This window comes from Perca flavescens, chromosome 2 (genome assembly GCF_004354835.1).
Source record: "Perca flavescens isolate YP-PL-M2 chromosome 2, PFLA_1.0, whole genome shotgun sequence".
In the NCBI taxonomy this organism is placed as follows: domain Eukaryota; kingdom Metazoa; phylum Chordata; class Actinopteri; order Perciformes; family Percidae; genus Perca; species Perca flavescens.
Window position 1 is genome coordinate 4,401,926 of NC_041332.1, and position 15,985 is coordinate 4,417,910.

At 40.4% G+C, this 15,985-nt stretch overlaps 2 protein-coding genes across 9 annotated transcripts in view; one reads left to right on the forward strand and one right to left on the reverse strand.

Moving 5' to 3' along the window:
• The window catches only part of kif16ba (kinesin family member 16Ba), a 67,247-nt gene extending 63,869 nt beyond the window's left edge, over nucleotides 1–3,378 (reverse strand). For all 7 annotated transcript variants that reach the window (XM_028591447.1, XM_028591439.1, XM_028591431.1 and 4 more), the window contains exon 1: nucleotides 3,021–3,378. In XM_028591447.1, coding sequence (XP_028447248.1) covers nucleotides 3,021–3,067 — 47 coding nt within the window. In that variant the 5' untranslated portion in view covers nucleotides 3,068–3,378. The remainder of the gene's footprint in view (nucleotides 1–3,020) is intronic.
• A 2,323-nt stretch (nucleotides 3,379–5,701) lies between these two features.
• snrpb2 (small nuclear ribonucleoprotein polypeptide B2) lies at nucleotides 5,702–10,239 on the forward strand. 2 transcript variants are annotated; one of them, XM_028591458.1, is made up of 7 exons: nucleotides 5,702–5,803; nucleotides 6,511–6,582; nucleotides 6,749–6,921; nucleotides 7,930–8,067; nucleotides 8,424–8,459; nucleotides 9,210–9,298; nucleotides 9,848–10,239. In XM_028591458.1, the coding sequence occupies exons 1-7, from the start codon at nucleotides 5,785–5,787 to the stop codon at nucleotides 10,005–10,007; spliced, it is 687 nt and encodes a 228-aa protein (XP_028447259.1). In that variant the 5' UTR covers nucleotides 5,702–5,784; the 3' UTR covers nucleotides 10,008–10,239. The 2 variants fall into 2 exon arrangements, with proteins under 2 accessions (XP_028447259.1, XP_028447267.1); XM_028591466.1 differs by lacking the exon at nucleotides 5,702–5,803 and adding an exon at nucleotides 6,276–6,366.
• Nucleotides 10,240–15,985: the final 5,746 nt, after the last annotated feature.

Here is a 15,985-nt window from a genome sequence, read left to right on the forward strand (position 1 = left end):
CATATCGATTTTTCAAAACCATGAATTTGATCTTTTAATATCTGCCTTTTTACCATAAATGTGATTAAATGTGTACATACTGTAACTACACTTAGCCATATTCTGCTGCTCTTCATACTATTCATCCTGCACATACACTTATTCTCACTACTCCTATAATGTTAGCGTTTCTGCACTACAATGAATACCCATATTTATTCAGTTTTTCTTATAATACACTGCATATATCTGTTGTTGTTGTTGTCGTCATTATAATGTTCCTGCTACTACATTGCACATATCTGTACATGTTGTTCATATTACATAGCCCTAATTATAAGTTAATTGCTAATACACTGCACATATTTATATATAAATTTATATTACTCTAAACCACCTTCTGTAAACCAACTGTATACTACGGTCAACACAGCACTAGATTTCTTGTCCTGTCTATGCACCACTGGTCTATACCTTGTATATTGCATTGCACTTTTCTGCTTTTTTGCCCTTCTGGTTGGTCTTTGTACTCCGAACAATGACAAAGTTGAATGTAATCTAACCTAACCTGGTGCATTATAAAAAAGTATCAGTCTTTTTTTTTTTTTTTTAAACATTTTGATAGCTTTTTTCCTCATTTTTGTTCAGACTTTTTTGTGGCTTTCTCAGACAATTGTCACCTTTTTGTAAATTTGTAGCTTTTTCCGACGTTTTTGTACGCTTTTTGTTGTTGTTTTGGGTCTCTGTGGTCATGTGGCGTCTCTTTGCAGTCAGTTTGTGTGTCTCTTTGTTGTAGTTTTTGCATCTTTTTCACATCACTTTGGACCGTTACTATCACCACATCTGTGTCTAAAACGTTGGAAACGCCTGAGCAGGTAATACATGAATAACACTCAGAAACTTAAAGACAAAACTTCCAAAAAATAAAAAGATGTCCTGTAAACTATTTTACACACATATCTGTTACTGTATCTCTGGACAACGAAGGGTCCCTGCAAACTAAAACTTGAAACCAGTTCAAATATACTTTAGGAGTCTGAACGAGGCTCTGCTGTTGAACTTGTGATGTCGGGATTGTCTTTATGTTTCCAGACGAACCTTGCTGACATAATTAAAGTCCACATGGCTGAACATGAATTGTAAGAGCAGGGCAAGATGTTTGCTTAGTCGTGTACGAGTCTCCGCCCCGGTTTTTTCTCAGGCTCAACAACATCCTTGATATTATGTTTCAGTCAGAGCAGTTCAGCCATTATAAGGTTTAGGTGCAGCACCCTAAGCCAACTGAATGTAACTAACTAACTAAAGTCTTTTTGTCAGATCTAAATGACTGTAGATTTTTTTGGAAGTTTTGTCTTTAAGTTTCTGAGTGTTATTCATGTATTACCTGCTCAGGTGTCAGACTACAAAGAGCCACAAAACACACAAAGAGACACAACACGACTACAAAGAGACACAACACAACTACAGAGACACAAAAACCCACCAAGAGACACAACACAACTACCCGGTTTACAAACTGAGCTATCTGGGCGCCCTTGCCACTTTTTTTAAACACTTTCTTTCTTTCTTTCTTTCTTTCTTTCTTTCTTTTTGGGGGGGCTTTTCCAGTGGGTTTTTTTTCTCAATGTTTTGTCGTTTAAAAAAAAATAAAAATAAAATCAATGATGGCAAAGGAACTTGTTTCAGGCTTTATGTCGACCAAACCGTAAGGGAGAAGACTATATCAGACATGCAGTAGTACAGTCAAAGATATTTGACTTTTCTCTTAAATAAAAACATGTCACTGAACTGGAGGTCTGGCCCCTGGATGTGATATTAACACTCCTCACTTTTATCAATGGTGGGGCCATTCAGATTGTTACAAACTACAAATACCTTGGCATTGTACTGGACAACAAGCTTAAATGGGACTCTTGGACTGATATAAGACACAGCAAACAATGTACTTTTTAAAGAAACTGCTCATTTTTAATGTAAATAACAAAATGCTCCAAATGTTTTATACTGCTTTTATTCAAAGTGTTTTAACTTGCTGTATTATCTGCTGGTTCGGAAATGCCCAATGAGTCTCAGAAAAAGACAATCAGAAAAAACAGTTTTAACTGCCAGCAAGTTACTTGGGATAACACTACCGAGCATTGAACACATTTACAAAGACAGACTGGTGAGGAAGGCCAATAACATTGTATGTGACCACACACACACACACACACACACACACACACACACACACACACACACACACCTCCTTTTAAACTACTGCCATCTATGCGTCGTTTCTGCCTACCCCTTTTGATCAAGAACAGATCCAAATTCTCTTTCGTACCACAAGCCATAAAAGCCTTAAATCATTCAGAATAAGCCAGTCGTCCAGCTGGCCTGGTCATACCCAAGGGTGTGTAGTGTATCGTAGTGTGTGATGTATATTCTTCATGTTATGCCTGTCGGTGTCTGATGCAGGGACTATTTATTTGTATCATATGTCGGATGTCCTTTAATGAAGTGCCTTGCGATTGTGCCGCAAAAACTGCCCCACGGGGACAATAAAGTTATATACTACCACCACTACTACTACTACTACTACTACTACTACTACTACTACTACTACTACTATTAGCCCCCAAGCACAAAAAAATATGTTTACTTTAACTACATTTAGACGATACATAGGCTACTTTGGATATTCATCAGTAACATTTAGGCAGCCTGTGTCTAAAACACAGAATGAACACCTGCTGTTGCTGCAGAAAGCCACCACAGTGAAATTCAAAAAGGCATGAGGTTAAAACGCTCACTTTAAATGGCATTATTTCACCATTATAACAACCTTTAAAACGTTGAAGAAATGATATTCCGGAGTCCATTCATGAATTTAAAAACACCCGTCCGACTACCAACGGCTGACGTTCCATCTGTATGGAGCCGGTCAACCGTTAACAGTTAGCTACCTCAGTTAGCATTACAAAACTACGACATTCTGACAATATACTTTCTATGTCTGTCTGGCGTTAAACAAAGCCGTGTTGTTGTCTTTAACTCACCGTCTGTTCATGGGTCTGACCCGGACAGCCACCCGAACCGATGCCATTGCACATATCCGTCCGTCCAGTCCCGCGGTTAGTTTGTTAGCTTTTTAGTTTTGAGCGACGCTGATTTATAGCTAGCTAACCAGGCTAGCTAGTTAGCATGTAGGCGCTGCGGGGATAAAGAGGGCAAAAGTCGACCAAGATAACCCGATGGACTTAAACACAGAGTAGGCAGATAGCGAGGGGGAGAAGAGGGTCGCCGCCGTAGACAGTTGTTATCGTTGTCTGGGGACACAGTGTCGCCGTCCCGGTGTAAACCGGCTCACATCCATGGCCACTGTCAGGAGTCTGTTAGCCTGTTAGCTCGGCTGATAAAAACATTACAGCCGTACGGGAGCCAGGAGAAGACAAAAAACACACATCTGAGTATTGGAGTAATAGATTATAAACATGGGGGAAAAAACTGTCAAAAATACACATGCAGTGGTGGAAGAAATATTCAGCAGTATGGCAGTGAAAGTACTAATACCACTGTGAAAACACTACGTTACAGTATAAGTCCTGCATTTAAAATCAGTGGTGGAATGTAACTAAAGTACATTTACTCCAGTACTGTACTTAAGTCCAAATGTTGAGCTACTTGTACTTTACTTGAATCTTTTTCTTTTCATGCCACTTACTACTTCTATTAAATTAAAGAAATATTGGACTTTTTACTCCACTACATTCATCTGTTACAGCTTTAGTTACTAGTTACTTTAGTTACTCCACTATATTCATCTGTTACAGCTTTAGTTACTAGTTACTTTAGTTACTCCGCTACATTCATCTGTTACAGCTTTAGTTACTTAATTTAGTTACTCCGCTACATTCATCTGTTCCAGCTTTAGTTACTAGTTACTTTAGTTACTCCGCTACATTCATCTGTTACAGCTTTAGTTACTAGTTACTTTAGTTACTCCACTACATTCATCTGTTACAGCTTTAGTTACTAGTTACTTTAGTTACTCCGCTACATTCATCTGTTCCAGCTTTAGTTACTAGTTACTTTAGTTACTAAAATCTGATGTTTTATTCTAAAAGTAAACTAGCCGACAATATAACGGCTACAAGTCCAGCTGAGATGATCAGACCATTAAACACACAACTGGTTGGATCCTTTACACTTTCTGCATTGAATACTTTAGCTTTTAATACTTTAAATACATTTTCAATGCAGGATTTGTACTTATGACAGAGTATTAAGATAAGATAAGATAAGATAGACTTAATACCACACTGGGGAAATTCCTGTGCTACAGCAGCTCAAAAGAAAATAAATTAAACACATCAGAATAACACAAAAACACATTAAGTAGACATAGGAGAAAACATATATACATAAAGTATAAGAAATAGAAAAAAATGGAATTAGTTATAATAATAATAGTAATAAAACAAACATATTTACAGTAAACACCCTTATATAAACAGACAGTAAATAAACATAGATATACAGAGGAGTAAGGTGCGGATGAATATTTTTTTTACACTTGTACTGAAGTAAAGGATCTGAATACACGCACTGAATGCTTATTGGGGGAATTACTGGAATCGTTGGGTCTTTGTAAATTATAGAGTGTGGTCTAGACCTACTCTATCTGTAAAGTGTCTGGAGATAACTCTTGTTATGAATTGATACTATAAATAAAATTGAATTGAATTGAATACTTCTTCCACGCCCTGATTGAGAAATATTAAGTAATCTTGAAGACATCTCAAGAGACTTCAGATACAGTATTAGGGGACCACTAAGGTCTATATAAAGAGACTTCAGATACAGTATTAGGGGACCACTAAGGTCTATATAAAAGAGACTTCAGATACAGTATTAGGGGACCACTAATGTCTACATAAAAGAGACTTCAGAAACAGTATTAGGGGATCACTAAGGTCTATATAAAAGAGACTTCAGATACAGTATTAGGGGACCACTAAGGTCTATATAAAAGAGACTTCAGATACAGTATTAGGGGACCACTAATGTCTACATAAAAGAGACTTCAGAAACAGTATTAGGGGACCACTAAGGTCTATATAAAAGAGACTTCAGATACAGTATTAGGGGACCACTAAGGTCTATATAAAAGAGACTTCAGATACAGTATTAGGGGACCACTAAGGTCTATGTAAAAGAGACTTCAGATACAGTATTAGGGGACCACTAAGGTCTATATAAAAGAGACTTCAGATACAGTATTAGGGGACCACTAAGGTCTATATAAAAGAGACTTCAGATACAGTATTAGGGGACCACTAAAGCCTATATAAAAGAGACTTCAGATACAGTATTAGGGGACCACTAAGGTCTATATAAAAGAGACTTCAGATACAGTATTAGGGGACCACTAAGGTCTATATAAAAGAGACTTCAGATACAGTATTAGGGGACCACTAAGGTCTATATAAAAGAGACTTCAGATACAGTATTAGGGGACCACTAAGGTCTATATAAAAGAGACTTCAGATACAGTATTAGGGGACCACTAAGGTCTATATAAAAGAGACTTCAGATACAGTATTAGGGGACCACTAAGGTCTATATAAAAGAGACTTCAGATACAGTATTAGGGTTATAGGACCTTTAAGTAATCTTGAAGACATCACTCCTTTGAGGAGATCACTGATTGATCAGGTTGTGTAAACATGTGAGATCTGGCCTGTAGTTCCACCTCCCGGCCTGCTGGGGGCGCTAGAGGGAAAAGCTCCTTAAAACAGCAACCGGCGCTTCCTGTTTCATATGAGCGGTGTGGAGAGAGGTGAGTTTAATATGTATACAGTAATACAGTTTGGTCTTTATATTTATCCGTCTGTAGTTTTACTGGGCCGCTGGGGACGGATTATAAACGCGTAAAGAGTCGTGTCTATATCAGATACCACTGCGTCACACTACTTAAAAAATACAAGAAACAGTTAGCTAAATAGCTAGTTAGCTAACGGATGCTAGGCTAACGTTGTGAATGAGCCTGCGTTGACCTAACGTCACGTTTGCTAATATTAGCTTAAACTGAGCGTTAAACCTCACCAAAACGTTAAACAAACTATTGGAATGGGACATGATAATGATAGCATTGTTAGTTTTGTGCATTAGCTCCAGTTAGACTCTTCTTTGTGGGTATTTATGCGATAATATCAATTGTATTGAGGCTTTCTGGGCATAGCCTAGTTCAGATTCCATTCAACCTAGCTAGTAACGTTAGCCTAAATGTTGGTAGTAAATAATAGATATAACAGCAATTTAAAACAGGTTTTTGTTCTTCAGTCGCTCGTCTACAAAACAAACCCAATGCTGGTTGGCAGGAAGGGTTTATGGGAAATTAATGTAAATACCGGTATATTAGTGTGTGTGTGTGTGTGTGTGTGTGTGTGTGTGTGTGTGTGTGTGTGTGTGTGTTGCTAAGCTTAAAAAACAAAAAAGGATGTCTGTAAATGAAGATGTTAACGTGCTCTCTTTCTGTTTGGTCAGACGCCACCATGGATATCCGACCAAATCACACGATTTACATCAACAATATCAATGATAAAGTCAAGAAAGAAGGTAAGTGCATTTATTCACATATCGTGTGTGTGTGTATAAACTAAAAAATAAACATTATCCTCAGTAGAGCTGTCTGTCTTCCTGTATAACACCAATCCGATTCCTCTGGTTCCAGCCTCTGTGATGTGTTAACGATCTATTCTGCTTCGGGTCTTTCCTCCGGCAGAGTTGAAGCGCTCGCTCTACGCGCTCTTCTCTCAGTTCGGTCAGATAATCGACATCGTGGCCATGAAGACGGCGAAGATGAGGGGACAGGCCTTTGTCGTCTTCAAAGAGCTCGCCGGCGCCACCAACGCACTGAGGCAACTTCAGGGCTTCCCGTTCTACAACAAGCCCATGGTAGGAACACTGGCGCTGGGTTTGTTTACACCGTGTCACTACCCGATGTGAGTCGAGTGCAGATGTGAGTTGCGCATGTGTCAGTTTGTGACAATGACCAGATTTCACGCAGATCTGTTTTACACAGAATAACGGGATAGGTACATTATGTAGCAGTAATTTATTATTTAGCGTAAGGCATCACATTTTCATGGCATAATCCCTGATATCAGTTCTAGATTAGAGGCTGAAGTAGCCTCCAAGAACCTGCTAACGAGAGACTTCTGTAATGTCAACACAATAAAAATTGACCTACATAACGAAGTTTGTTCACTGCTGGCTACAAGTTAGCAATCAAACACAACAAAGGCTGTCACTTGAATGGCGTTTTGAGCTAACGTTAGCCATCAAACAATCCTAGATAGCTAAAACGTGATCCGGATCCCTTGGCGTTATGCCGTAAAACGTTTTAAATCTGAGCATGCGCGACTCACATCTGCACTCGACTCACGTCAGCCCGTTCAAACACCCATCACCCAGACAGTTTTCTTTTTAGTGTAACGCTGGCTGTATTTAACGGACATGTATAGTTTATTGACATGCTTTTTGTGTCCATGAAAAAGTCAAATATATTTGACTGTATTACTGCATGCTTTTTGTCATTTTTGTGGAAAAATTGGAAATGGGCTCTTGGCCAGATGGACTTGGAGAGCAAAATCTCCAATTTACCGGAAGTTTGTCAGGGTCTACCCAGGCTACCTAAAAATTATAATAATATTTTTTTTAATATAATTTCAGTGCTTCAAGTGAGTTTTTTTTGTTGTTGTTGTTATAAGTTACTACATAATAAATCATTACATTTTGCCCACATGGCCTTAGCGATAAACGAGCCGTTCTGTAATGTCGCCGACTGTCGTTTTTAAAAGAATCGCGTTAGCACCGGTATCGGAGGAAACTCAAAGGAAACCCAACTCTACTGTTGCTTCATGCAGCTGCAGAAACGTATAACATCTTACTATTGTTTTCCAGAGGATACAGTACGCGAAGACTGACTCCGAGGTCATCGCCAAGGTGAAAGGCACGTACGGCGACAAGGAGAAGAAGAAGGACAAGAAGAAGAAAGCTCAGGAGGTGTCGGCAGTCAGCCTAATGAAGAAACCGGCAGCGGTGAGTCGGCAGCGTTCAGTTTAGGTTCATAAAAGTTAACCATCAGATGGGTCACCATTCCCTGTCTCTTCATGCTTCTTACATTCAAAAAAAAAGAAGTGGTTGTCTGAATCCCTCTTCTCATACACAGATCGATACTAAGAGCTGGAACGATGTGCTTTTGTCCCGATTCTATTCCTTCCTGATACATGGCTTTATATTGCAATTTCAAAAAGAGATGAACCCTTTCAGTCTAGTAAATTAAAATAAGTTAGTTGTGATACTGATCTGTGCGTAAGCTTCGTCCACGTGTTCTGTAAGAATGAAGGCAGATGTTGTGGTGATTTTTGACTGTGGTTATTTGTGTTTGTCTGCAGGGATCAGCGGCGCCTGTCAACTCCGCTGCTGTCCAGGTGAGACTGTCCACAGCAGCTCAAATTAATCTGCTAGTTTTTGTTACCGGGGTCCTGTTTGAATATGGATACAAAAATACAGTGGAGCATTTTTGGCCCTACTTTACACTACAAATGTGGGAAAAGTAAGTCTACAATCCTTAAACTGTATATAGAATACTTGAGATAGATAATCACCGTCACTTTCTCACTCCCTCTACCACACACACACACACACACACACCCCACGCACACATTCATTCCCTGCACACACACACTCGCACCCCTCACACTCACTACCCACACACACACACTCCTGACGCACACACACTCACACTCACTCCCCACACACACTCATTCCCTACGTCCGCACACACACACACACACACACACACGCCACACACACACATGCCTATTCTCTTAGAGGTTGACACACACACACACACACCAACAGTCAAGTCTAAACTTCAGGCCACTTGCGTAGCTACGGAGAAAGCTCCGCACGGATCCTCCACAGGACCATAAATCACACTTTACTCTTCCTCAACCTCCAACTCTTCCTCTGCTCTAACTCACTCAGGAGATACAGCACAACAGTAACATCTTCTCACGTCGTGTTGACTCCTTTCACTCGTCAAAACTAATGCAATACTAGGCTTGTAGGAGTCTGCAGTTTCTGAGCAACTAAACGCAGCAACGTCAACGTGTGTGCGCTGAGCTGATTTGATTTGTTGTGGCACTCGTAACACGGGATCTCTGCCGTCCAATCAGGTGGTGGACAACCCACCGAACTACATCCTGTTCCTCAACAACCTGCCTGAAGAGACCAACGAGATGATGCTCTCCATGCTGTTCAACCAGTGAGTTTCTCTGTCTCGCTCTCTCTCTGTCTGTGTGTGTCTCTCTCTCTCTGTCTGTGTCTCTCTCTCTCTCTCTCTCTCTCTCTCTCTCTCTCTGTGTGTGTGTCTCTCTCTCTCTGTCTGTGTCTCTCTCTCTCTCTCTCTCTCTCTCTCTCTCTCTCTCTCTCTATTCTGTTTTATACAGCGCTGCTCATGAGTTTATGACCCCATGCCAAAGTTGACTAAAAAGAGGAATAAAAAAATCATCTTTCAAACTGGATTTTTCCTAATTTTTTTTCTTCTTTCAAATTAAGGCATTAAGATCAATTTCCAAAAGATTTTTTTTTTTTTTTTTATTCCTCTTTTTAATCAACTTTAGCATGGGTTCCTATACTCATGAGCAGCACTGTACAATATTTTTGGCGCGTTATACATTGTCTTTGGTGTTTTTTCTACGTTTTTTTTTGTCGGTTTTGTGGAGCACTTTGTAACGTAGCTTGTGAAAAGCTCTCTATAAATAAAGATTAGTATTGACAGGGTTTCTTTGTGTGTTTTTTTTGTCCTCTGCAGGTTTCCCGGTTTCAAAGAGGTGCGACTGGTCCCGGGGAAACACGACATCTCCTTCGTGGAGTTTGAGAGCGAGACGCAGGCGGGCGTGGCTAAAGACGCACTGCAAGGCTTCCGCATCACAGCCACCTGCGCCATGAAGATCACGTACGCCAAGAAGTAGTCCCCGAGTTCAGTCGCTGGACACACAGAGACTCTGAGGGGGACAAAGGGGGACATGGTCCCTGGATTACCGCTGGGGTCCCACATTAAGTTTTGTAAATCATACGGAGCAGTTTTTTGTTTTTTTTCAACTTTTTTTGTGTGTTGGTAAAATTCAGTCCCGTCGTTCACGAGGTCGAGCAGATAATCTCTGACCTACATCTGGTTTTGTAAAATAAAAGGCTTTTACATAATTGTTGCTCTTTAAATTAGAGTTTTCCTAACGGCAGTGCGTGTGTATTCATGGGGATGAACAGGTCAGCCACTGCAACAGTCTGGCTCATTGATGTGGTGTTTTTATGATAAATATCCAGCTGTGACACACACACAATATACATGTTAGTAGATTCATTTACTGTTGAAAAGAAAGATCAGAGCTGGCACTAACCGATACGGTGCCAAAGGCAAGATTTAAGCTGCTTTTTCAACATTTTTGTTGCTTTTTTTCCAGGGTGCGATTGAAAAAAGCAGACAGGGGGTTGGGGGTGATTTTTGATCATGAACAACAAAAGAAAACATGCGAGAATGAAATCCTTCCAATACCACCATGGATGTAGAGCCACTCGACCAAAATACTTATTTAAGAACTTCAATACAGTGGTGTAGTCTAATGTATTGTACTGGGTAAACTGTACTGTATATATATATTGGCTGGACTTGGCCTTTGGGGAAGGGGGTGCCATATCATAGTGGGGGGGTCAGGGTGTCCTCCCCCAGGGAAGTTTCAACGACTTAATTTCCTGCATTCAGATCAATATGGATATGCTGGACTTTTGTGCTGCTTATGGATGTTTGAATGAAAGGAAAAACAGCAAGGGATAACATTTCACAGGTGAGAATGTGTTTTATGATATTTAAATATGCCGCCTTCGACCTGCAATCTGAGCTCCAGTGGCAGCGGGAGGCGGAGAGTTCCGGGGCCGGCGGCAGCGTCTCTTCCAGGAACACAGCTTTGCCTCCACCATCCTCCACAATCACGTTAACGAGTTGTGTAAAACCGCGACCGTTACATTCTCTGGTTTAGATATGAGGATGAAAAACGTTTGAGGTACCTCTTAAGGTGTAGACACATTTAGCCGACGGCCATGTATCAAGAATGCATATGCACAATTCCTTATTTTCACCTCGCGCGCACACAAAAAGCATGCACACACTCAACTGGGAAAAAAAAAAGTGAGACCGATTCATCCTCCACAATCACTGCTGGTGAAAACAACCATTTCCTCCTGCCGCTCCTTCACATTAAAAGCATCCAACTGGTGAAACACACAGGGAGCTTTTATTGTGAAGCAGCAACAGGAAACAGTGTACACGTAATAAAATACAACTTCTGTGTAAACCTGGGACCTGTTGCACAAAACCAGGATAAGGGATTAAGCCGGGATATTCAGGTTGTCCTGGATGAATTTAGCTTTGACTTGGTTGCACAAAAGCAGCTTGAATTAAACCCAGCCAAGTAACCATGGCGATTTATTCTTTGCAGCTAGCCTGGTCCAGAGCAGGCTAACAGCCAGGCTAACAGCCAGGCTAAGATTAATCCTGGAGTCTGATGTGTTGAATCAGCTGACGCTCTGATCCGAAATAAACGTGTTTTAACAGATATTCCGTTGTCTTCTGAATGTCTTCTGCTTCATTTTATTAACATGCATTAGGCTACTTGTCACTATTGCTGTCACCAGTTTGATTTAAATCCTACTACAGCAGTTGTTGAGATGTTAATGGTATAAAGTGGGACGATACGGAGGAAATGGGCTAACGGTGCAGATCCACTTGTCCGTGCGACGCTTCTGTCGCATCGCGCCCCGCTCTATTCCTATGGGTGACGTCAAGCGACATCATCGGGAAGGCGGCGCTACATTTGAAAAAATGCTGCGCGTCAAGAAACTGGCCGATGCCCGGCTTTATGCAAATGAATCGCGTTGAACGCGACGCGACTATCCAGTAGAAGTACACTCTGTTGAAATTCTCGAGTAGACACACCCACGTAACGCGTTCGTCCAATCAGCTGCCGGTTAGGGGCGTGGAGCATCAACCATGGCTATATGACGTTGTGACACCACGCTACAATTTCCCAAGGGGGGTAAGCTTCGCTTCAGAATGCGAACCTCCGATGGCGCCATTTTGTTGCTACGAAGCGATCACCTCCTGTTAGCATTACACTGACCGCCATTTTTTTTTTACGTCACTTGACTGCGTATAACTTTACATCTGAAGCGTTTAAAGACTCTATTTGTCCGTTGTTTATTTCTAAAGAAACACGACAATGTATTAAAGGCTCCATTACCTTGTAGCTCACGTTATGGCTCCGTAGCAGACGCTTTTATAACAATAGGCTAACGATTGGGTCATAACCACGAGACTTACTGTCACACAGTAGAGGAATTACCGTATAGTACAGGAGAAGCTCACAGGCAGTTTCGACTTCCATTATCTGTTTAGGTTTAATTACTAATGTTAACTAGCATGTTAGTGATCAGTAATTAGCCTGTGTCTATGTTATCTCCTTACATATACCTACACTCTCCGTCTCTGTAAGATTGGGAATGATTGAGATTTCTCTCGGCACAGCTACCAGAAGACTTCACACTTTCAGACACGTTGCTAACGTCACGTCTACGTTGTCTCTGTCAGTTGGAGGCTGCTCAGTAAAGCAAGAGATCACCGGAAAAGTGCTTCTAATATCCTTCACTGGTCTCCGTCCAGAGACACGGGGTCTATTGGTCCATTATATATATATATATGTCAATGCAATTTCCTCCGCTGCTGTCCTAGTGTTGACGAACTGACCGAAGAGCCGGTTAATTAACCCGACTCGTGTCACTGAGCCGGGAGAATCGAGTGCCATACGTCAATGAACCGACTCACTCCTGTTTTTTTCTTTTACTTCATTCGTGCCGTTGGCATTATATATATATATATGGCCATTGTTTAGCTGGTATTCTTCTGCTACTGTGTGTGTTGTAATCTAGCTCATTAGCGCCTCCACTGGACTGGAGTGGTGGTACGAGACCGAATGTAACCGTGCAAGCGGTGTCTTGGTTCTCGGCAAGTTTGAGTTATTAACCGAGCCTTGTTTCTGGTGCATCTTAGGGGATTGTGTTCACGGCAATTCACACATTATCGATGGGGAAGTACAGTACATCACATACAAATACAAAAATGTTATTTTGGTAGTTATGTTAAGTTAAATGTTAGAGAAGTGAATGTTGCTACGTGGTAGCTAGGCTAGGCTACTGAACGAGACCGTAAGGACCGTAACCGAGGCTACTGCGCGAGTCTATGTTCAAACGGGTGTCTAGGTTCTCGGCAAGTTTGACTTATCAACCGATCCCAGAAGCCTTTATTTCTCGTGCATCTTAGATGATTGTGTAGATACAAATTAATAGATTACATTATCGATGGATATCACATACAAATGCACGTCATGTTATCTTAGTAGTTATGTTAAGTTAAGTGTTTGTTACGTGATAGGTAGGCTGTCACCAGGAGACCGTGCACCAGACTACTGAACAAGACCGTAACGGTGCCTAATGCATGAGTCATGTAATCAAACGGGTGTCTAGGTTCTCGCCAAGTTTGAGTTATCAACCGATAGCAGAAGCCAGGGGCGCCGCCAGGAATTTTGGGCCCCATGACAAAAAAATCTAATTGGTCCCCCTCCGCGCAGCTGTTGTCACCACATCTCTAGGACCTAACTGTCCCATCAAAAGCTTTACAGAACTCTAATTAAAGGCTTGCAACTGTCTTGCTTCTTCTTTTCAATCAAAAATAAATTAACCACATCCTCTCAAAACAATGAAAACAGCAGATTTTTTTTTTTAACTTAGCTGCACATATATGCCAACAAGAAAATAAAGTGGACATGTAAAATGGAATTTCCACACCAGGGTTATTATAGTGCTGCAAAACAGATCAAGTGATCACTAAATCAAAAGGTTTTGATGTTTGGAATATGGTCATAACAAACTAACAGTACCAGTGACATCCAATTAAAAGGTATGAATAAGAACAAAGGACTCCTGGAAACCCAAACTTTTCTCTCAAATAACTGGCTAATGTCATTGGACACTATGTTGCTGACCTTCTTCACTGGGCCAGGGAGGGGCTCAGTTAGGGGGAGTCCCGGGTGCTGCTGACTCATCTGTTGTTAAGTCTGCTAAAAGGGGCGGGGACAATGATTTAATATGAATATCTTACTAAATGTTTTCCCTGCACTGATTAAATGGTGATTAAATGTAGGCTAACACTAGTCTGTAGCTAGCTAGCTTATTTCACTATGGACATTAAGCCAACAGGTTAATACCACTCACAGACTACCCACTTTTCTTGGTGAAAAACTTGGTTACAGTTTGACACCCTTTCCTCTCTCTCTATTTTCTCTCTTTCCTTTTTTGAAAACCAGATTTTGATTTAACGTTACTTGGCAACATTGTGGTCACTGTAGTTCTGGCGCATCTACTGACTGCAACTAAACACCGTCACGCAGTGCGCTAAGGCAGGATCAAACCATTTCATGCAGATACAGGGGGGTGGTCGGTCAATATGGATGTTTACTTTATGGTCATTTAAATTTTACTGCCAAAAACAAGTAAAAACAAAGAGATCGTCAATTTTATTATTATATTTGAAATATATATACTGAATGATGATAGTTTAATAATTAGTTTTTACCTATTTTTTGGGGCCCCTGTCAGTCATGGGCCCTTGGAATTGTCCTAACTTTTATATCTCGTGCATTTAATAATTGTGTTCATGGAAATTCATAGGCTACATTACCAAGGGGAAAGTATTAGGCCTATATCATACAAATACACGTAATGTTATCTTGATAGTTATGTAAAGTTAACCTGATCAAACGTCCTTTTTTTTACCAAATGGGAGTGACAATGTGTTGGAATGCCACAAAGCTTCTTAATTATTTTATTTTGGTGCTGTCACTGGTCATCTTGGGAGTGAGAAAAAAAAAACATGAATAATAACAGGCTACATTGTTTTACAGATATGCTTACAGCGTGTATTGAAGTCGCTTCTTTTTCTAGTTTTTGTCCAGTCATGTTTTTTCTGTATGAACATTAATTGTAGAAAGATATTTAGAATTAGACATACAGTAGCTTACGGAGATTTGTGCATATGGTTGTAAAACATATTCTCGCATTTTGAATAAGCTTTGAAATTAAGCCTAGTCCTTATAAATTTCCCAGGAACAAGAATTCCCTTTGCTCACTTTTAAGGCAAAGTAGACTAAAATAATAAAACATTTTATTTATATAATGCTTTACAGGCTACTCAAAGACACTTTACACAAAAACCAGCACATTTAGCGCATACAAACAGATAGCAATAAAACCAACACATAAAACAAGCATATTAAAGCAATTAAAACGTGGAGAGACTAAGTAGATTTTTTTTGAATCCATACGTATTCAGTCGGTCCGCTATTGTCTGTGGGGCTTTTTTTCCGTTTGATAACGGCTGTATTTCCCTTTTTGCATATTATACAGTATATATATTATATGTTTCACGTCCTCATAATTTTCCATAATTAGTTGCTGCTCAGCGGGTGAAACATATGCTGCACACGTCTTTTCCATTTCTGCATCAGTAAATCTGTGATCGATACCGTGGTCTATTTAAGGAAGCCGTGAACGAGCACTTATCCCAGCTATCTACTCCTGGCTGGACATAGCTTCACCGTCTGATCCTGGCTCGGCAAACGTGCAACCAATTAAGCCGCGATGAGCGGACCACACTAAGTCAAGCTGCGCTTTTTCAGTTATCCTGGATTTCTTTATTCTACTTTTGTGCAACAGGCCCCAGCTTTTCTGTTCAGTGTTTGGTGCTCAAGTCACTGTTTACTCAGGACTTGTGTTCAACAACTGGTTTATTTTACAGATTTTATTTTACAATCACATATTTACAGATGTCTTTGACTTATAAACT